The 22,884-nt window shown below is 46.6% G+C and overlaps 1 protein-coding gene across 1 annotated transcript in view; it reads left to right on the top strand.

The window, feature by feature from the left end:
- LOC129827279 (short transient receptor potential channel 7-like) overlaps window positions 1–10,578 on the top strand; it is a 42,745-nt gene extending 32,167 nt beyond the window's left edge. The window contains exons 6-7 of the mRNA XM_055888010.1: window positions 1,777–1,852; window positions 10,425–10,578. Coding sequence (XP_055743985.1) covers window positions 1,777–1,852; window positions 10,425–10,567 — 219 coding nt within the window. The 3' untranslated portion in view covers window positions 10,568–10,578. The remainder of the gene's footprint in view (window positions 1–1,776; window positions 1,853–10,424) is intronic.
- Window positions 10,579–22,884: the final 12,306 nt, after the last annotated feature.

Genomic DNA, 22,884 nt, shown 5'->3' with positions numbered 1-22,884 from the left:
CTAATCGTCTTTTGGTCGAAAGCTGTCCTCTTGCCATGTAGAAATGCCCATTGCGTTCGGCATGAACTGGAACCGTGCCCAGAGATTCACAGTGTCTCAGAAATAAATGTCCCAAAATCGCACTAAACGGATATAAATTGCTATAAAACGGTTTAAATTAACTACCGTATGATGTTTTTAACTCCTATAACGAGTAGAAACATGACCGGAGAAATATAACTGGCTACCCTAATGCTTGGAAAAAGAGCAGGTCTGTGTCCACCGCGCGCCCGACGCATCTGGAAAAGAGTTCCTACCTACACGTGTTTTTGTTTTATAGGGGCTGTGATTGCGCAATCGATACCATTCAAATCGTCATCACGTAAAGGCATCCAGGGGAAGACGTAAGCAGTGTCCGTATCCTGATAGCGTTCAGTGGCCTTTAAACTGACTCCAGATCAGGGGCCAAAATGTGTGAAATCTGACTCCATGTCAGGGAAATTGCTGTAGAATGAGTTCTGTTCCACTCAGAGACAAAATTCCAACGCCTATAGAAACTAGAGTGTTTTCTATCCAATAATAGTAATAATATGCATATTGTACGAGCAAGAATTTAGTAGGAAGCCGTTTAATCTGTAATGCAATTATGCTAATGAGAAAACAGCACCCCCTGTAGTCGCAAGAAGTTGACACAGCTTCGAGCTGATGTTTTTTTTTTTCCCCACCCGAGTTTCCATTAGCTCAGGAAGTGCCATGCATAACCTCAGTGGGAATCTTTGAGATAAACACGCATAATAAGTGTGTCTTTTGTACTGGTAAAGTTATTTTTGGTTGATAATTAAACTGAGTGTTCAAGGTACATATGAAAGTAGAATTTCGGAGCTTTCCAAAAGCGAATTGCCTGTAGTAATTATCAACGTGTAGATAAAGTGTTGGTACAGTTGCCCCACTGGGGTCAATTGTTCAAATGAGAACCCTATAGCTGTATGGGTTCTCAGGGACTAAGGTTAGGTTATGTTTAAATTATAAAATCATTCTCAATGTGACGTGGATTTAAAGGAATAGCGCAGAGACTGGTGCAAAAAAAATATGTTGGAAGGTAACTTTCTCTTGCCCATGTTTACACCAATCTAATACTTTTCAGCATTAGTTAGACACTTAGCATTTTTTTCCCCTGTTAGCTAATGATAGCTAGTGCTAGTTCAGGGCAGCAGGTAGCCTAGTGGTTAGAGCATTGGGCCAGTAACCGAAATGTTGCTGGATCGAATCCCTGAGTTGACAATGTAATAATCTCTTGTTCTGCCCCTGAACAAGGCAGTTAACCCACTGTTCCTGGTAGGCTGTCATTGTAAATAAGAATTTGTTCTTAACTGACTTGGCTAGTTAAATAAAGGTTAAATAGTGTTGAACAAGCAAGGCATTTTTGAAACATGTCCACATTTACCCACCACATTCAGTATCTAGAAAACCCCATTAGAGTATTGCCCAGAGTAAAAAAAAATTATAAAAGCATTCACAAAATTCATGATGGGTTTTATTCGTTTTGGGGTCAGAGATAATAGTTTCAGTAAAGTTTTAGTTTTTCTTATGGGTTTGTTAATTATTTTATTTCAGTTTGCTAAATAGTTTTGTCATGATTAGTTTTAGTTTCGTATAATATTTTCAGCTTTCATAACTCCAACTCTCTCCTCTCCACCTCTACTCTCCCTTTCATATTTTCTCAACTTTCTGCACTCTCCTCCCACCCTCCTCTCCCCTCATCCCTCTTTCCACTCTCTCCACTCTCTCCTCCTGCAGAAGATCATGAAGCGTCTCATTAAGCGGTATGTTCTGAAGGCTCAGGTTGACAGAGAAAATGATGACGTCAATGAAGGTGAAGATCTAATCTCCTTCAACGTCGACTTTATGTACCTCACCAGATTATACCTGAATGGGTTGCTGTTGTGATTGTAACTGTGTGTGTGTGTTGTCATTGTGATTGTGACTGGATTGGTGTTGTCAGTGTGACTGGATTGGTGTTGTCAGTGTGACTGGGTTGGTGTTGTCAGTGTGACTGGGTTGGTGTGGTCAGTGTGACTGGGTTGGTGTTGTCAGTGTGACTGGGTTGGTGTTGTCAGTGTGACTGGGTTGGTGTTGTCAGTGTGAATTGGGTTGGTGTTGTCAGTGTGAATTGGGTTGGTGTTGTCAGTGTGAATTGGGTTGGTGTTGTCAGTGTGAATTGGGTTGGTGTTGTCAGTGTGAATTGGGTTGGTGTGGTCAGTGTGAATTGGGTTGGTGTGGTCAGTGTGAATTGGGTTGGTGTTGTCATTGTAACTAGGTTGGTGTTGTCAGTGTAAATAGGTTGGTGTTGTCATTGTAACTAGGTTGGTGTTGTCATTGTAACTAGGTTGGTGTTGTCATTGTAACTAGGTTGGTGTTGTCATTGAAACTAGGTTGGTGTTGTCAGTGTAACTAGGTTGGTGTTGTCAGTGTAACTGGGTTGGTGTTGTCAGTGTGACTGGGTTGGTGTTGTCATTGTGATTGTGATTGTGACTGGGTTGGTGTTGTCAGTGTAACTAGGTTGGTGTTGTCAGTGTAACTAGGTTGGTGTTGTCAGTGTAACTGGGTTGGTGTTGTCAGTGTGACTGGGTTGGTGTTGTCATTGTGATTGTGATTGTGACTGGGTTGGTGTTGTCAGTGTGACTGGGTTGGTGTTGTGATTGTGATTGTGACTAGGTTGGTGTGGTCAGTGTGACTGGGTTGGTGTTGTCAGTGTGACTGGATTGGTGTTGTCAGTGTGACTGGGTTGGTGTGGTCAGTGTGACTGGGTTGGTGTGGTCAGTGAGACTGGGTTGGTGTGGTCAGTGTGACTGGGTTGGTGTGGTCAGTGTGACTGGGTTGGTGTGGTCAGTGTGACTGGGTTGGTGTGGTCAGTGTGACTGGGTTGGTGTGGTCAGTGTGACTGGGTTGGTGTGGTCAGTGTGACTGGGTTGGTGTGGTCAGTGTGACTGGGTTGATGTGGTCAGTGTGAGTGTGACTGGGTTGGTGTGGTCAGTGTGACTGGGTTGGTGTGGTCAGTGTGACTGGGTTGGTGTGGTCAGTGTGACTGGGTTGATGTGGTCAGTGTGAGTGTAACTGGGTTGGTGTTGTCAGTGTGACTGGGTTGGTGTTGTCAGTGTAACTGGGTTGGTGTTGTCAGTGTACCTGGGTTGGTGTTGTCAGTGTAACTGGGTTGGTGTTGTCAGTGTAACTGGGTTGGTGTTGTCAGTGTAACTGGGTTGGTGTTGTCAGTGTAACTGGGTTGGTGTTGTCAGTGTAACTGGGTTGGTGTTGTCAGTGTGACTGGGTTGGTGTTGTCAGTGTGACTGGGTTGGTGTTGTCAGTGTGACTGGGTTGGTGTTGTCAGTGTGACTGGGTTGGTGTTGTCAGCATGACTGGGTTGGTGTTGTCAATGTGACTGGATTGGTGTTGTCAGCGCGACTGGGTTGGTGTTGTCAGCGCGACTGGGTTGGTGTTGTCAGTGCGACTGGGTTGGTGTTGTCAGTGCGACTGGGTTGGTGTTGTCAGTGCGACTGGGTTGGTGTTGTCAGTGCGACTGGGTTGGTGTTGTCAGTGTGACTGGGTTGGTGTTGTCAGTGTGACTGGGTTGGTGTGGTCAGTGTGACTGGGTTGGTGTGACTGGGTTGGTGTGGTCAGTGTGACTGGGTTGATGTGGTCAGTGTGAGTGTGACTGGGTTGGTGTGGTCAGTGTGACTGGGTTGGTGTGGTCAGTGTGACTGGGTTGGTGTGGTCAGTGTGAGTGTGACTGGGTTGGTTTTGTCAGTGTAACTAGGTTGATGTGGTCAGTGTGACTGGGTTGATGTGGTCAGTGTGAGTGTGACTGGGTTGATGTGGTCAGTGTGAGTGTGACTGGGTTGGTGTGGTCAGTGTGACTGGGTTGGTGTGGTCAGTGTGACTGGGTTGATGTGGTCAGTGTGAGTGTGACTGGGTTGGTTTTGTCAGTGTGACTGGGTTGGTGTTGTCAGTGTGACTGGGTTGGTGTGGTCAGTGTGACTGGGTTGATGTGGTCAGTGTGACTGGGTTGGTGTGGTCAGTGTGACTGGGTTGGTGTGGTCAGTGTAACTAGGTTGGTGTGGTCAGTGTGACTGGGTTGGTGTTGTCAGTGTGACTGGGTTGGTGTGGTCAGTGTGACTGGGTTGATGTGGTCAGTGTGACTGGGTTGATGTGGTCAGTGTGACTGGGTTGGTGTGGTCAGTGTGACTGGGTTGGTGTGGTCAGTGTGACTGGGTTGGTGTGGTCAGTGTGACTGGGTTGGTGTGGTCAGTGTGACTGGGTTGGTGTGGTCAGTGTGACTGGGTTGGTGTGGTCAGTGTGACTGGGTTGATGTGGTCAGTGTGACTGGGTTGGTGTTGTCAGTGTGAGTGTGACTGGGTTGATGTGGTCAGTGTGACTGGGTTGATGTGGTCAGTGTGACTGGGTTGATGTGGTCAGTGTGACTGGGTTGATGTGGTCAGTGTGACTGGGTTGGTGTTGTCAGTGTGAGTGTGACTGGGTTGGTTTTGTCAGTGTGACTGGGTTGATGTTGTCAGTGTAACTGGGTTGGTGTTGTCAGTGTACCTGGGTTGGTGTTGTCAGTGTAACTGGGTTGGTGTTGTCAGTGTAACTGGGTTGGTGTTGTCAGTGTAACTGGGTTGGTGTTGTCAGTGTAACTGGGTTGGTGTTGTCAATGTGACTGGGTTGGTGTTGTCAGTGTGACTGGGTTGGTGTTGTCAGTGTGACTGGGTTGGTGTTGTCAGTGTGACTGGGTTGGTGTTGTCAGTGTGACTGGGTTGGTGTTGTCAGTGTGACTGGTTTGATGTGGTCAGTGTGACTGGGTTGGTGTTGTCAGTGTGACTGGGTTGGTGTTGTCAGTGTGACTGGGTTGATGTGGTCAGTGTGACTGGGTTGGTGTTGTCAGTGTGATTATGACTGGGTTGGTGTTGTCAGTGTGACTGGGTTGGTGTTGTCAGTGTGACTGGGTTGGTGTGGTCAGTGTAACTAGGTTGGTGTTGTCAGTGTGATTGTGACTGGGTTGGTGTTGTCAGTGTGACTGGGTTGGTGTTGTCAGTGTGACTGGGTTGGTGTTGTCAGTGTGATTGTGACTGGGTTGGTGTTGTCAGTGTGACTGGGTTGGTGTTGTCAGTGTAACTAGGTTGGTGTTGTCAGTGTGACTGGGTTGGTGTTGTCAGTGTGATTGTGACTGGGTTGGTGTTGTCAGTGTGACTGGGTTGGTGTGGTCAGTGTGAATTGGGTTGGTGTGGTCAGTGTGACTGGGTTGGTGTGGTCAGTGTAACTCTGTTGGTGTGGTCAGTGTGACTGGGTTGGTGTTGTCAGTGTGACTGGGTTGATGTGGTCAGTGTGAGTGTGACTGGGTTGGTGTGGTCAGTGTGACTGGGTTGGTGTGGTCAGTGTAACTGGGTTGGTGTTGTCAGTGTGACTGGGTTGGTGTTGTCAGTGTGACTGCGTTGGTGTTGTCAGTGTAACTAGATTGGTGTTGTCAGTGTAACTAGATTGGTGTTGTCAGTGTAACTAGATTGGTGTGGTCAATGTGACTGGGTTGGTGTGGTCAGTGTGACTGGGTTGGTGTTGTCAGTGTGAGTGGGTTGGTGTTGTCAGCGTGACTGGGTTGGTGTTGTCAGCGTGACTGGGTTGGTGTTGTCAGCGTGACTGGGTTGGTGTTGTCAGCGTGACTGGGTTGGTGTTGTCAGTGTGAATTGGGTTGGTGTTGTCAGTGTGAATTGGGTTGGTGTTGTCAGTGTGAATTGGGTTGGTGTTGTCAGTGTGAATTGGGTTGGTGTTGTCAGTGTGAATTGGGTTGGTGTGGTCAGTGTGAATTGGGTTGGTGTGGTCAGTGTGAATTGGGTTGGTGTTGTCATTGTAACTAGGTTGGTGTTGTCAGTGTAAATAGGTTGGTGTTGTCATTGTAACTAGGTTGGTGTTGTCATTGTAACTAGGTTGGTGTTGTCATTGTAACTAGGTTGGTGTTGTCATTGAAACTAGGTTGGTGTTGTCAGTGTAACTAGGTTGGTGTTGTCAGTGTAACTGGGTTGGTGTTGTCAGTGTGACTGGGTTGGTGTTGTCATTGTGATTGTGATTGTGACTGGGTTGGTGTTGTCAGTGTAACTAGGTTGGTGTTGTCAGTGTAACTAGGTTGGTGTTGTCAGTGTAACTGGGTTGGTGTTGTCAGTGTGACTGGGTTGGTGTTGTCATTGTGATTGTGATTGTGACTGGGTTGGTGTTGTCAGTGTGACTGGGTTGGTGTTGTGATTGTGATTGTGACTAGGTTGGTGTGGTCAGTGTGACTGGGTTGGTGTTGTCAGTGTGACTGGATTGGTGTTGTCAGTGTGACTGGGTTGGTGTGGTCAGTGTGACTGGGTTGGTGTGGTCAGTGAGACTGGGTTGGTGTGGTCAGTGTGACTGGGTTGGTGTGGTCAGTGTGACTGGGTTGGTGTGGTCAGTGTGACTGGGTTGGTGTGGTCAGTGTGACTGGGTTGGTGTGGTCAGTGTGACTGGGTTGGTGTGGTCAGTGTGACTGGGTTGGTGTGGTCAGTGTGACTGGGTTGATGTGGTCAGTGTGAGTGTGACTGGGTTGGTGTGGTCAGTGTGACTGGGTTGGTGTGGTCAGTGTGACTGGGTTGATGTGGTCAGTGTGAGTGTAACTGGGTTGGTGTTGTCAGTGTGACTGGGTTGGTGTTGTCAGTGTAACTGGGTTGGTGTTGTCAGTGTACCTGGGTTGGTGTTGTCAGTGTAACTGGGTTGGTGTTGTCAGTGTAACTGGGTTGGTGTTGTCAGTGTAACTGGGTTGGTGTTGTCAGTGTAACTGGGTTGGTGTTGTCAGTGTAACTGGGTTGGTGTTGTCAGTGTGACTGGGTTGGTGTTGTCAGTGTGACTGGGTTGGTGTTGTCAGTGTGACTGGGTTGGTGTTGTCAGCATGACTGGGTTGGTGTTGTCAATGTGACTGGATTGGTGTTGTCAGCGCGACTGGGTTGGTGTTGTCAGCGCGACTGGGTTGGTGTTGTCAGCGCGACTGGGTTGGTGTTGTCAGTGCGACTGGGTTGGTGTTGTCAGTGCGACTGGGTTGGTGTTGTCAGTGCGACTGGGTTGGTGTTGTCAGTGTGACTGGGTTGGTGTTGTCAGTGTGACTGGGTTGGTGTGGTCAGTGTGACTGGGTTGGTGTGACTGGGTTGGTGTGGTCAGTGTGACTGGGTTGATGTGGTCAGTGTGAGTGTGACTGGGTTGGTGTGGTCAGTGTGACTGGGTTGGTGTGGTCAGTGTGACTGGGTTGGTGTGGTCAGTGTGAGTGTGACTGGGTTGGTTTTGTCAGTGTAACTAGGTTGATGTGGTCAGTGTGACTGGGTTGATGTGGTCAGTGTGAGTGTGACTGGGTTGATGTGGTCAGTGTGAGTGTGACTGGGTTGGTGTGGTCAGTGTGACTGGGTTGGTGTGGTCAGTGTGACTGGGTTGATGTGGTCAGTGTGAGTGTGACTGGGTTGGTTTTGTCAGTGTGACTGGGTTGGTGTTGTCAGTGTGACTGGGTTGGTGTGGTCAGTGTGACTGGGTTGATGTGGTCAGTGTGACTGGGTTGGTGTGGTCAGTGTGACTGGGTTGGTGTGGTCAGTGTAACTAGGTTGGTGTGGTCAGTGTGACTGGGTTGGTGTTGTCAGTGTGACTGGGTTGGTGTGGTCAGTGTGACTGGGTTGATGTGGTCAGTGTGACTGGGTTGATGTGGTCAGTGTGACTGGGTTGGTGTGGTCAGTGTGACTGGGTTGGTGTGGTCAGTGTGACTGGGTTGGTGTGGTCAGTGTGACTGGGTTGGTGTGGTCAGTGTGACTGGGTTGGTGTGGTCAGTGTGACTGGGTTGGTGTGGTCAGTGTGACTGGGTTGATGTGGTCAGTGTGACTGGGTTGGTGTTGTCAGTGTGAGTGTGACTGGGTTGATGTGGTCAGTGTGACTGGGTTGATGTGGTCAGTGTGACTGGGTTGATGTGGTCAGTGTGACTGGGTTGATGTGGTCAGTGTGACTGGGTTGGTGTTGTCAGTGTGAGTGTGACTGGGTTGGTTTTGTCAGTGTGACTGGGTTGATGTTGTCAGTGTAACTGGGTTGGTGTTGTCAGTGTACCTGGGTTGGTGTTGTCAGTGTAACTGGGTTGGTGTTGTCAGTGTAACTGGGTTGGTGTTGTCAGTGTAACTGGGTTGGTGTTGTCAGTGTAACTGGGTTGGTGTTGTCAATGTGACTGGGTTGGTGTTGTCAGTGTGACTGGGTTGGTGTTGTCAGTGTGACTGGGTTGGTGTTGTCAGTGTGACTGGGTTGGTGTTGTCAGTGTGACTGGGTTGGTGTTGTCAGTGTGACTGGTTTGATGTGGTCAGTGTGACTGGGTTGGTGTTGTCAGTGTGACTGGGTTGGTGTTGTCAGTGTGACTGGGTTGATGTGGTCAGTGTGACTGGGTTGGTGTTGTCAGTGTGATTATGACTGGGTTGGTGTTGTCAGTGTGACTGGGTTGGTGTTGTCAGTGTGACTGGGTTGGTGTGGTCAGTGTAACTAGGTTGGTGTTGTCAGTGTGATTGTGACTGGGTTGGTGTTGTCAGTGTGACTGGGTTGGTGTTGTCAGTGTGACTGGGTTGGTGTTGTCAGTGTGATTGTGACTGGGTTGGTGTTGTCAGTGTGACTGGGTTGGTGTTGTCAGTGTAACTAGGTTGGTGTTGTCAGTGTGACTGGGTTGGTGTTGTCAGTGTGATTGTGACTGGGTTGGTGTTGTCAGTGTGACTGGGTTGGTGTGGTCAGTGTGAATTGGGTTGGTGTGGTCAGTGTGACTGGGTTGGTGTGGTCAGTGTAACTCTGTTGGTGTGGTCAGTGTGACTGGGTTGGTGTTGTCAGTGTGACTGGGTTGATGTGGTCAGTGTGAGTGTGACTGGGTTGGTGTGGTCAGTGTGACTGGGTTGGTGTGGTCAGTGTAACTGGGTTGGTGTTGTCAGTGTGACTGGGTTGGTGTTGTCAGTGTGACTGCGTTGGTGTTGTCAGTGTAACTAGATTGGTGTTGTCAGTGTAACTAGATTGGTGTTGTCAGTGTAACTAGATTGGTGTGGTCAATGTGACTGGGTTGGTGTGGTCAGTGTGACTGGGTTGGTGTTGTCAGTGTGAGTGGGTTGGTGTTGTCAGCGTGACTGGGTTGGTGTTGTCAGCGTGACTGGGTTGGTGTTGTCAGCGTGACTGGGTTGGTGTTATCAGCGTGACTGGGTTGGTGTTGTCAGTGTGACTGGGTTGGTGTTGTCAGTGTGACTGGGTTGGTGTTGTCAGTGTGAGTGTGACTGGGTTGGTGTTGTCAGTGTGAGTGGGTTGGTGTTGTCAGCGTGACTGGGTTGGTGTTGTCAGCGTGACTGGGTTGGTGTTGTCAGCGTGACTGGGTTGGTGTTGTCAGCGTGACTGGGTTGGTGTTGTCAGCGTAACTGGGTTGGTGTTGTCATCGTGACTGGGTTGGTGTTGTCAGTGTGACTGGGTTGGTGTTGTCAGTGTGACTGGGTTGGTGTTGTCAATGTGACTGGGTTGGTGTGGTCAGTGTGACTGGGTTGGTGTTGTCAGCGTGACTGGGTTGGTGTTGTCAGCGTGACTGGGTTGGTGTTGTCAGTGTGAGCGTGACTGGGTTGGTGTTGTCAGTGTGAGCGTGACTGGGTTGGTGTTGTCAGTGTGAGTGTGACTGGGTTGGTGTTGTCAGTGTGACTGGGTTGGTGTGGTCAGTGTGACTGGGTTGGTGTGGTCAGTGTGACTGGGTTGGTGTGGTCAGTGTGACTGGGTTGGTGTTGTCAGTGTGACTGGGTTGGTGTTGTCAGTGTGACTGGGTTGGTGTGGTCAGTGTGACTGGGTTGGTGTGGTCAGTGTGACTGGGTTGGTGTGGTCAGTGTGACTGGGTTGGTGTGGTCAGTGTGACTGGGTTGGTGTGGTCAGTGTGACTGGGTTGGTGTGGTCAGTGTGACTGGGTTGGTGTGGTCAGTGTGACTGGGTTGGTGTGGTCAGCGTGACTGGGTTGGTGTTGTCAGCGTGACTGGGTTGGTGTTGTCAGCGTGACTGGGTTGGTGTTGTCAGCGTGACTGGGTTGGTGTTGTCAGTGTGACTGGGTTGGTGTTGTCAGTGTGACTGGGTTGGTGTTGTCAGTGTGAGTGACTGGGTTGCTGTTGTCAGTGTGAGTGTAACCGGGTTGCTGTTGTCAGTGTGTGTTGTATCCTACAGTATCTTAAAATATCACTGTGGACTAACAGTAGACTTTTATGAGCAAAATATTAAAATGTGTTCTTTTAAGTGAAGATTTGTAATGAGGTAATACTGGACATCTCCAGGCTGATGTGTTTGTTTCTTTGCATTTGTTTTATGTGTGTTTCATTCATACGTTTTCGTGTTTGTGTGACTGTCTGGCTGTGTGTGTTTGTGTCTTATAGGTGAGCTGAAGGAGATCAAGCAGGACATCTCCAGCCTGCGCTATGAGCTCCTGGAGGAGAAGTCTCAGGCCACCGGAGAACTGGCTGACCTCATCACACAACTCAGTGACAAGTTTGTGAAGAACACCACCAAAAGACCCTGAGAGAGAAGGGGAAGGGGGAGATGGGAAGGGGGAGAGAGGGAAGGGGGATACCTGAAAAGAGACAGAGGGAGAGAAGTGGGAAGAAGGGGATTGAGAGGGGGGGGGCGAGCTGGTGGACAGAGAAATAGACAGAGAGAAAGTGGGACAGAGAGAAGTGAGAAGAAGAGATGAAGGGGGGAGAGAGATGGGACGGAATAGAGAGCAAGGGAGGAGAGGAGGGAGGGAGAGAGAGAGGAGGAGAGATGAGGGTACATAAGGGATGGTTAAGAGTAGAAATCTGACGCAGCGAAGAGAGAGGCCACCCGTCCAAAACACATTAGCTCACCCTACCATGGGAACAGAGAGTGTGAGTGGGAGACAGGGAGAGAACAGAAGTTGAAAAAACACTGTGATGGTATTTTTACCTGAGGTATTGTTAGGGTGGTTGTACCTGAGGTATTGTTAGGGTGACTGTACCTGAGGTATTTTTTTTTCTTTTTTCTTTTTTTTTTTCTTGGGGGGTGGATCAGCTTAATATTGCGGAAAGAATGTTGCTTCCAATGTAATTGTCTGCATCATTTCCAATCCCCCATATTTTTTGGGGTAAATATATATATCCATTCACGTATGCATACATATGCACATATATGCATACACATACCCACATAGACATACATACTTTTTTAAAGAGTATACCTTTATTATTATTCCCCGCAAACCCTACCACCGATCCCCCAATTGGAGTAAACTGATAAACATTTCTGTTTTTACCTTCAATTTATACATCTTATACACATTTTACAGACAGTCTACTTTATAATAGTTCTCTCTTGTTTGTTCTTAGTCCTTCCTCTATTTCTGTTGTCCATCCAGTTTGATTTCCACTTGTAACTGTGCTATTTCACAATAGCTCCGCACCTATACACATTTCACAGATCCCGTATGCCCTACATTGTTTATCTTGTTATTAGTCCCACCCTTCAGCTCCACTCAACCTTTCCCATCTATCTTCCAACATCATCCATTTCGGATTTTTATTTGCCATATATTTTTCAACTGTGCTGTGATGCTTCACAAAAGATTTGAATCTTCCTATTCTCATAGCTTCCACGGATTGTAAATTAAAAATAAACATTTTTGCTAAAATAATTATTATATTATTGATTGATTGACTATGGCTTTTCAAATCCCCCAGTATTGCTATCTGTAGCGTTAGTTCTACGCAAATGTTTCAATTCTTCAACCATTCCTGGACCTGTGACCAAAAACGAGCTACATGCGGACAATACCAAAATAAATGGTCTAATGACTCTGCCTCCTCACAGCCGAATCTACAGAGCTGGGAAGATTGTATCCCCCATATATATAACATTCTATTAGTTGCAAGAATTTTGTACAATAATTTAAATTGAAAAATTCGAAGTTTTGAATCTGGCGTTGTTTTGCGTATCAATTCATAAACCATGTGCCATGGAATGGGTACATCGAAAATCTCTTCCCAACTATTTTGCAATTTATATGGCACAGCTGTAAGTTTTTTGGTCCTTAAATGAAATTGGTATATGTTTTTATTTATCACACTTTTCTTTAACCATTTATGTTCTTTAATATAAGGCCGACATACAAGTTCCTTACTTTTATCCCCTTCCACCTGCCTCTTCCATTTTTGTGGTAATGCTGCAATTAATTGGTTGTAATTTTGGGTAGAGCAGACATTTCCATATGTCTGTGTTAGCTGCATGTGTGACATTACTCCACCAGTCCTATTTATGATATCATTCACAAAAATTATACCTTTTTTAAACATTTCTTCGATAAATACAGTTTTTGTTATCAATTACTATATTTGAATTTAACCACAAGATTTGTTGTACTATTTGTTCCGTCCTTTCAGGTGGATTAAACTGAAATTGCAACCAACTTTCTAAGGCTTGTTTAAAAAATAAAGATATTTTGGAGATTATTTCCTTTTCAAGCAACCGAAAGTGAGCAGGTGTAATCTGAATAAAGGGAAAAAGGCCCTTCTTGAACATAGGATGAGACATTCGTACCAATCTACTAGAGAACCAGTTTGGATTTAAGTAAAACTTTTGTATGACTGATGCCTTTAGTGAGAGGTCTAATGCTTTAATATTTAATAATTTCTGCCCTCCGAATTCATATTCGTTATATAAATAGGCCCTTTTAATTTTATCTGGCTTGCCGTTCCAAATAAAATTGAATATTTTTTGTTCATATAATTTAAAAAGCAGGTCACTAGGTGTAGGCAAAACCATAAGCAAATAGGTAAACTGTGATATGATTAAAGAGTTAATCAGGGTGATTTTCCCACAAATAGACAGGTATTTTCCTTTCCATGGTAGCAAGATCTTATCTATTTTTGCTAACTTTCTATAAAAATGTATTGGAGTGAGATCATTTCTTTCTTTTGGGATTTGTATACCGAGTATGTCCACATCACCGTCAGACCATTTAATTGGTAAACTACATGGCAATGTAAAATGTGTATTTTTTAGTGATCCAATACGTAATATGGTACATTTATCATAATTTGGTTTTAATCCAGAGAGGATAGCAAATGTATCTAGATCCTCTAAGAGGCCGTGGAGAGATTCTAGTTGTGGTTTTAAAAGAAAACATGAATCATCAGCGTACAATGACACCTTAGTTTTTAGGCCCTGGATTTCTAATCCCTTAATACTAATGTTTGATCTAATTTTAACAGCTAACATTTCGATGGCAATAATAAATAGATATGCCGATAGTGGACAACCTTGTTTTACTCCTCTAGATAGTTTAAAACTTTCTGAGATGTAGCCATTATTTACTATTTTACACCTAGGGTTACTATACATAATTTTTACCCATTTTATAAGAGATTCCCCAAAATTGAAATATTCTAGGCATTTATATATAAACTCCAGTCGTACTTTATCAAAAGCCTTGTACCTGAGGTATTGTCAGGGTGGTTGTACCTGAGGTATTGTTAGGGTGGTTGTACCTGAGGTATTGTTAGGGTGGCTGTACCTGAGGTATTGTTAGGGTGACTGTACCTGAGGTATTGTTAGGGTGACTGTACCTGAGGTATTGTTAGGGTGACTGTACCTGAGGTATTGTTAGGGTGGTTGTACCTGAGGTATTGTTAGGGTGGCTGTACCTGAGGTATTGTTAGGGTGGCTTTACCTGAGGTATTGTTAGGGTGACTGTACCTGAGGTATTGTTAGGGTGGCTTTACCTGAGGTATTGTTAGGGTGACTGTACCTGAGGTATTGTTAGGGTGGTTGTACCTGAGGTATTGTTAGGGTGGTTGTACCTGAGGTATTGTTAGGGTGGCTTTACCTGAGGTATTGTTAGGGTGACTGTACCTGAGGTATTGTTAGGGTGACTGTACCTGAGGTATTGTTAGGGTGGTTGTACCTGAGGTATTGTTAGGGTGGTTGTACCTGAGGTATTATTAGGGTGGCTGTACCTGAGGTATTGTTAGGGTGACTGTACCTGAGGTATTGTTAGGGTGACTGTACCTGAGGTATTGTTAGGGTGACTGTACCTGAGGTATTGTTAGGGTGACTGTACCTGAGGTATTGTTAGGGTGACTGTACCTGAGGTATTGTTAGGGTGACTGTACCTGAGGTATTGTTAGGGTGGCTGTACCTGAGGTATTGTTAGGGTGGTTGTACCTGAGGTATTGTTAGGGTGGTTGTACCTGAGGTATCGTTAGGGTGGTTGTACCTGAGGTATCGTTAGGGTGGTTGTACCTGAGGTATCGTTAGGGTGGCTGTACCTGAGGTATCGTTAGGGTGGCTGTACCTGAGGTATCGTTAGGGTGGCTGTACCTGAGTTATCGTTAGGGTGACTGTACCTGAGTTATCGTTAGGGTGGCTGTACCTGAGGTATCGTTAGGGTGACTGTACCTGAGGTATTGTTAGGGTGGCTGTACCTGAGGTATCGTTAGGGTGGCTGAGGTATTGTTAGGGTGACTGTACCTGAGGTATTGTTAGGGTGACTGTACCTGAGGTATTGTTAGGGTGGTTGTACCTGAGGTATTGTTAGGGTGGTTGTACCTGAGGTATTGTTAGGGTGGCTGTACCTGAGGTATTGTTAGGGTGACTGTACCTGAGGTATTGTTAGGGTGACTGTACCTGAGGTATTGTTAGGGTGACTGTACCTGAGGTATTGTTAGGGTGGCTGTACCTGAGGTATTGTTAGGGTGGCTGTACCTGAGGTATTGTTAGGGTGGTTGTACCTGAGGTATCGTTAGGGTGGTTGTACCTGAGGTATCGTTAGGGTGGCTGTACCTGAGGTATCGTTAGGGTGGCTGTACCTGAGGTATCGTTAGGGTGGTTGTACCTGAGGTATCGTTAGGGTGGCTGTACCTGAGGTATCGTTAGGGTGGCTGTACCTGAGGTATCGTTAGGGTGGCTGTACCTGAGTTATCGTTAGGGTGACTGTACCTGAGTTATCGTTAGGGTGACTGTACCTGAGGTATCGTTAGGGTGACTGTACCTGAGGTATCGTTAGGGTGGCTGTACCTGAGGTATCGTTAGGGTGGCTGTACCTGAGGTATCGTTAGGGTGGCTGTACCTGAGGTATCGTTAGGGTGACTGTACCTGAGGTATTGTTAGGGTGACTGTACCTGAGGTATTGTTAGGGTGACTGTACCTGAGGTATTGTTAGGGTGGTTGTACCTGAGGTATTGTTAGGGTGGTTGTACCTGAGGTATTGTTAGGGTGGTTGTACCTGAGGTATTGTTAGGGTGGCTTTACCTGAGGTATTGTTAGGGTGGTTGTACCTGAGGTATTGTTAGGGTGGTTGTACCTGAGGTATTGTTAGGGTGGTTGTACCTGAGGTATTGTTAGGGTGGTTGTACCTGAGGTATTGTTAGGGTGGCTGTACCTGAGGTATTGTTAGGGTGCCTGTACCTGAGGTATTGTTAGGGTGGTTGTACCTGAGGTATTGTTATGGTGACTGTACCTGAGGTATTGTTAGGGTGACTGTACCTGAGGTATTGTTAGGGTGACTGTACCTGAGGTATTGTTAGGGTGACTGTACCTGAGGTATTGTTAGGGTGGCTGTACCTGAGGTATTGTTAGGGTGGCTGTACCTGAGGTATTGTTAGGGTGACTGTACCTGAGGTATTGTTAGGGTGACTGTACCTGAGGTATTGTTAGGGTGGCTGTACCTGAGGTATTGTTAGGGTGGCTGTACCTGAGGTATTGTTAGGGTGACTGTACCTGAGGTATTGTTAGGGTGGTTGTACCTGAGGTATTGTTAGAGTGGTTGTACCTGAGGTATTGTTAGGGTGGCTGTACCTGAGGTATTGTGCCGTAAAGCAGTCCACTGTTTCAGGAAGATAAATATAATGAAAATTTTTATAGAGTTGGCAATCTAATTAACACATTTTTATTTTTTTATTTATTTTATTTTACCGTTATTTTACCAGGTAAGTTGACTGAGAACACGTTCTCATTTGCAGCAACGACCTGGGGAAGAGTTACAGGGGAGAGAATGGGGATGAATGAGCCAATTGTAAACTGGGGATTATTAGGTGACCGTGATGGTTTGAGGGCCAGATTGGGAATTTAGCCAGGACACCGGGGTTAACACCCCTACTCTTACGATAAGTGCCATGGGATCTTTAATGACCTCAGAGAGTCAGGACACCCGTTTAACGTCCCATCCGAAAGACGGCACCCTACACAGGGCAGTGTCCCCAATCACTGCCCTGGGGCATTGGGATATTTTTTTAGACCAGAGGAAAGAGTGCCTCCTACTGGCCCTCCAACACCACTTCCAGCAGCATCTGGTCTCCCATCCAGGGACTGACCAGGACCAACCCTGCTTAGCTTCAAAAGCAAGCCAGCAGTGGTATGCAGGGTGGTATGCTGCTGGCATTGTCCAATGTCCATAGGTTCACAAACACTGGAGGAACACACACACACACACACACACACACACACACACACACACACACACACACACACACACACACACACACACACACACACACACACACACACACACACACACACACACACACACACACACACACACACACACACACAGGGTAAGCTAATTACTGTATAACTCCTAATAAAGTGCTGATTATAAAAAGTGGTCTGTTTATCACATGACAACCTGAACAAACTCAGACCACCATCTGCTTACCTGCAGGACTTTGATTGGTTCTCTCATGGGCACCTAGAATATATTGGTTGTAAACTCCAGCTGTTGAGGGCATGTTGGCGTCAGAACACAGTCTGTACTCAGTCTATGTACCCCACCATGCTCAGAATAAATACACACCTGATGGGACAGTGTGGACTGCACACTGTAAATGTTATTGAAATAGATATATTGACTCAATATACTGTATTTTTCACTTGTAGCGGAAAAAAGGGAAAAAAATCTTGTATATTTTGATCTTGAATTAAAAGGAATAAACTGGATATTGTTTTGTCTGATTAATTATGTTTATTAATCAGTCTGGACAACCTGTGATTTTTATTGAGCACATTTATTGAAATGTGATGATTGTTCTGTTGTCAGCTCAATTACACGCAGTCAAGCAAGACCGAACCTCTGGCGACCAGGTCATTATGTCTGTACGCACTGGCAAGGGCACTGCCACACACACACAAATGCGCGCACACACGACCAAACACAGATACGCACACACACTGCGCAAACAGTCTGTTCGTGCATTGTGAAAACAGACTGTGGACACACACACCCAACCTGGGCAAATGTTGTGTAGGCCTACACACACACACACGGTATACAGTCATCTACTGATGACACACAAATGCACACACACACACAGCACACGCATTTATAATCTATTAATAATTGCTCCATTCCACACAATTCAACATGTCACCTAGCAACTCTACATATGCAACTCAAACATCCCACATCAACTATCTGTGCATTCAGACCTTTTTGTTCAGTGTGTGTGTGTGTGTGTGTGTGTGTGTGTGTGGTGTGTGTGTGTGTGTGTGTGTGTGTGTGTGTGTGTGTAATTGTTTATTTGCGTGATAACTCACAAAGACTCCCCACATGACCTTGTGGGAACAGTGTGTCACAATGTTATGGATCCACGTGTTTACCGAGGATGTCCCATCTTCACTCTGTATTCACAATGTTATGGATCCCAGTGTTTACCGAGGATGTCCCATCTTCACTCTATATTCACAATGTTATGGATCCACGTGTTTACCGAGGATGTCCCATCTTCACTCTGTATTCACAATGTTATGGATCCCAGTGTTTACCGAGGATGTCCCATCTTCACTCTGTATTCACAATGTTATGGATCCACGTGTTTACCGAGGATGTCCCATCTTCACTCTATATTCACAATGTTATGGATCCACATGTTTACCGAGGATGTCCCATCTTCACTCTGTATTCACAATGTTATGGATCCCAGTGTTTACCGAGGATGTCCCATCTTCACTCTGTATTCACAATGTTATGGATCCACGTGTTTACCGAGGATGTCCCATCTTCACTCTGTATTCTTTCAATCTGTAATGACGTCTGGAGTTAAACAGGCTGGGGTCATGAACTCCTGTAAAAGTCGGCCTTTGAAGTTAATCCATAAAACGTTAACATATACCTGGCCTTGTATGGTATTTTACTAGACAGGAAGACACACAGCTACACAAACACACATGCACGTGCGCACACACACACACGCACACATACACACACACACAAACACATATCTCTAGCCCAAAGCTGACCAGTCCATTCTCCATAGCAACTAAGGTGGTCTGGGAGAGATGTGTCTTCCCAGCACAAATAAATTACATTTATTTTATATCTTCACTTCTCTTATTCAACTTCCCTCTGATATCTGTCTGAGGCCCTGGGGTCTTGTGTGTGTGTGACAGTAAACCTGCCACCCTCTCTTTGGTGTAGTTTGGAAAGTCCCGGAGGCCCAAGGGAAGGATGTGATTCCTCTCTAACTCTCCTCCTTCCCCATCTATCTCTTTTCACAGAGCAACAACACCCCCTGGCACAGAAGACGGGACTCATTGGATTTGGAGGAGAGATTATGCCCCTGTAACACTGCTCCTGCCTGCAAACCATCTAGGGATTTAGACAACTCAACAGACACACACACACACTCACATCCCCCCTTGACTGCTATCAAGAACACTCACCTCACGTACATCTCACACAAATGATGTGTGGATGAGAAAACACACCACTTGGGATTGAAGAACTAGGAAACACAATTCTGTTGTAGATTCAGAAAATGTAGCCTGCCTATTTTCACCATTTAATAAAAGTAGCGTCATTCTAAGGTTATTACCCTCTATTGTGACAGACTTATAAATAACCTCCAATACCTGGCAGCCAATATCCAATTTCTAGAGAAGTCTTTGTTGATAGTGTCATCCAGTAGGAATGGGGGGGACCGATAAGAGTGACCACACATACACTGACTATACATTAAGGACACATTCCTAACATTGAGTTGCACCCTTTTGCCCTCAGAACAGACTCAATTCATCGGGGGATGGACTCTACAACGTGTCAAAAGAGTTCCACAGGCCCATGTTGACTCCAATGCTTCCCACAGTTGTGTCAAGTTAGTTGGATGTCCTTTGGGTGGTGGACCCTTTTGATAAACGGGAAACTGTTGAGCATGAAAACCCCAGCAGCGTTGCTGTTCTTGACACACTCAAAACTGCACTCACTACCATACCCCGTTGAAAGGCACTTAAATCTTTTGTCTTGCTGATTGGCACATATACACAATCCATGTTTGAATTGTCTCAAGGCTTTAAAATCCTTCTTTAACCTGTCTCCTCCCCTTCATCTACACTGATCGAAGTGGATTTAACAAGTGACATCAATAAGGGATCATAGCTTTCACCTGGATTCACCTGTTCAGTCTGTCATGGAAAGGGCCTAATGTTTTGTACACTCAGTGTATATTGACTCAACACATGTATACCCATGCTCTGACACAATACAAAGATCTTTATGTGACCTCACACTGACAAAGCATAAAATCCCTGTGTCTCTTTTACAGAAAAGACTGATGGTTTCCAACCTCGTTAGTGTTCTCTTTTCCTCTCTCTCTCTCCCCTACCCCTCCTCTCTCTCTCCCCTACCCCTCCTCTCTCTCTCCCCTACCCCTCCTCTCTCTCTCCCCCTCCCTTCCTCCTCTCTCTCCTCTCTCCCTCCATCCCTCCCTCTCTCTCTCCCTCCATCTCTTTCTCCTGTTTCTCTCCCTCCCTCTCTCGCCTCCCTCCCTCACTCTTGCTTCCTCCTCATCTCTTTCCTCTCTCCTTCCTCCTCTCTTTCCTCTCTCCACCTCTCTCTATCGTCTCTCTCCCTCCCTCTCCCTCGCCCTCCATCTCTCTCTCCTCTCTCCATCCATCCTCCTCTCTCTCTCTCCCACCTCCTCCCTCCCTCCTCCCCTCTCTTCCCCCTCTCTCTTCTCTCTCCCTCTTTCCCTCTCTCTCCTTCCACCTCTCACTTCTCTCTCCCTCCCTCCTCTCTCCCTCCATCTTCACCTCTCTCTCCTATCTCCCTCCCTCCTCTCTCCCTCCATCTTCACCTCTCTCTCCTATCTCCCTCCCTCCTCTCTCCCTCATTCCTCCTCTCTCCCTCCCTCATCCTCTCTCTCGCCTCTCCCTCCTCTCTCTCTGATCTCTCCCTCCCTCCTCCTCTCTCTCTCTTCTCTCCCTCCCTCTTTCCATCTCTCCCCCCCTCCATCTCTCACTCTACTATCTCCCTCCCTATCCCTCCCTCCTCCTCTCTATCTTCTCTCCTCCCTCCCTCCCTCCCTCCCTCCCTCCCTCCCTCCCTCCTCATCTTTCCCTCCCTACTCCTCATCTTTCCCTCCCTCCTCCTTTCTCCCTCCCTCCTCTCTACCTATATCCCTCCCTCCTCCTCTCTACCTCCTCTTCTCTCAGGTCTTTGTTTCATTGTCTCTGTCTGGTGTGTGTGTTTGTGCCTATTTGTGTGTGCGTGCATAAATGTGTTTGTGTGGTGACGCTGGAAGCAGTTCAGCAGCATGTAATTAGCTGTGTGCTTATCTCTTCTTAACCAACCAGTGATCCAGCCTAAACCACCCTGTATTCAACAACAGGGACAGAGTAGACACTCGGCTCTGTTTTGCGTCTGCTACTGGTTTGTCTGTGTTCATTAAAGACCGGCCTTGCAGTGTGGTGAGGTGCATGCTAACGAGGTAGCTCCAGTCCGGGGCGCCTCGCACGGCTCACTGGAGCGATCACCTAAACCTCCCCCCGTCCCACATCTCTGTCCCTGACACCGGCTTCTGATATTACGCAGCAGTTTTAGGAAGCCAAAATGGCAGCTGAGCAAAATATCTTACAAGCAAGTGGATCCTCGTTGTGTTGATTTCACGCTGTAAACAAACATGTCCATGGCTAGTGTTGATGTTAGCAGGTTCATTGAAAAGGTTAGGGCAAGGAGAGCTTATGGGAGATGGCTGCCATCTCTTCTGGCTTGATGGAACCAAAAATAAAAGATATCTGGGTGAATCCAGTGTACAATCCACTCTGCTTATGACATGCTGTATACTGTATATATGAACCAATGTGGTTAAATCCTGTGGAACAGAAACATTCCTGTGAGTTCAAGAATAAATCAACTTTTAGAACCAAATAGTCTGGAATGGATGGGATTACCATACGAGCACTGTGGGAAAAATACATTAATTAATAATTGGCAATAAAATAAACGATTTAAAAAGTATTTTAAAGAAACAGAAACGTCTAGTTGTTTCTAGTGAAGTCCCAGAGTGTGTCCGTTTTGAGATGTGTTAGTAGATTGCTGTGGAAGTGAATGGCTCTGACTCTGCAACAGACGAACATCCCACAGTATCTCATGTTTCTGGGAGGATAATCAAGTGACTAATTGTACAGAGCCCCAGCCAGCCAGGGCTGGTGATGTACATTGAGGGAATATCGTCATTTGCAGAGTAAGTTCCAGCCAGGTTAAAGAGGAGGTGGAAGGAAGAAAGGAGGTTAATGATGAACATAGAGAGGAGGAGTCATTTGCATACTGAAACTGTTGTTTGTATGTAACTTGGCTGCAGTCAAACGAGAATCAGCAGAGAAGAAAATTAGGCATTGTAACGTGGTTGAAGGCTACTGGTCTATGTTCTCCCTGCTATCAGACTAGTCAATCAAAATCAGTTTCCGGATATTCCGGACAGAGCAAGACAACAAGAGCATCCATCTTTCAATGGACTTAAGCAATGAATTAAACAATGTTCAGTGTGCTAATCAATTAAAATGAAAGAAATGACGAAGGCTTTCTTGTGTTACCTTGATAACTGAACTGAACAGGGTAATCTGTGAGTCAGCATTTTATCAGTGCTAACTGTGTCCCTGTTGTCAGAGCAGCTGTCTGTATCTGTCTGTTATTGGTTTTGGGTCTGTTCTGTGTGCTCTAGACTGGTAACAGGGACACTCAGGGCTGATGGCTGTTATCTGCATGAGGGTTGGAGGGACTCAGGGCTTTGTGTACACAACACAGAGAGACGCCTGAACGTGCACACATTGAGTCCCCCAGACAGGCAGCTCTGTCCCTAGCCTGTCTGTTCTGTCCCTAGCCTGTCTGTTCTGTCCCTAGCCTGTCTGCTCTGTCCCTAGCCTGTCTGTTCTGTCCCTAGCCTGTCTGTTCTGTCCCTAGCCTGTCTGCTCTGTCCCTAGCCTGTCTGTTCTGTCCCTAGCCTGTCTGTTCTGTCCCTAGCCTGTCTGTTCTGTCCCTAGCCTGTCTGTTCTGTCCCTAGCCTGTCTGCTCTGTCCCTAGCCTGTCTGTTCTGTCCCTAGCCTGTCTGCTCTGTCCCTATCCTGTCTGTTCTGTCCCTAGCCTGTCTGCTCTGTCCCTAGCCTGTCTGTTCTGTCCCTAGCCTGTCTGTTCTGTCCCTAGCCTGTCTGCTCTGTCCCTATCCTGTCTGTTCTGTCCCTAGCCTGTCTGCTCTGTCCCTAGCCTGTCTGATCTGTCCCTAGCCTGTCTGCTCTGTCCCTAAGCTGTCTGCTCTGTCCCTAGCCTGTCTATTCTGTCCCTAGCCTGTCTGTTCTGTCCCTAGCCTGTCTGCTCTGTCCCTAGCCTGTCTGTTCTGTCCCTAGCCTGTCTGTTCTGTCCCTAGCCTGTCTGCTCTGTCCCTAGCCTGTCTGTTCTGTCCCTAGCCTGTCTGTTCTGTCCCTAGCCTGTCTGTTCTGTCCCTAGCCTGTCTGCTCTGTCCCTATCCTGTCTGTTCTGTCCCTAGCCTGCTCTGCTCTGTCCCTAGCCTGCTCTGCTCTGTCCCTAGCCTGCTCTGCTCTGTCCCTAGCCTGCTCTGCTCT

This window comes from Salvelinus fontinalis, chromosome 29 (assembly GCF_029448725.1).
Source record: "Salvelinus fontinalis isolate EN_2023a chromosome 29, ASM2944872v1, whole genome shotgun sequence".
Lineage (NCBI taxonomy): Eukaryota > Metazoa > Chordata > Actinopteri > Salmoniformes > Salmonidae > Salvelinus > Salvelinus fontinalis.
This window is presented reverse-complemented; position numbering and strand designations above follow the sequence as displayed.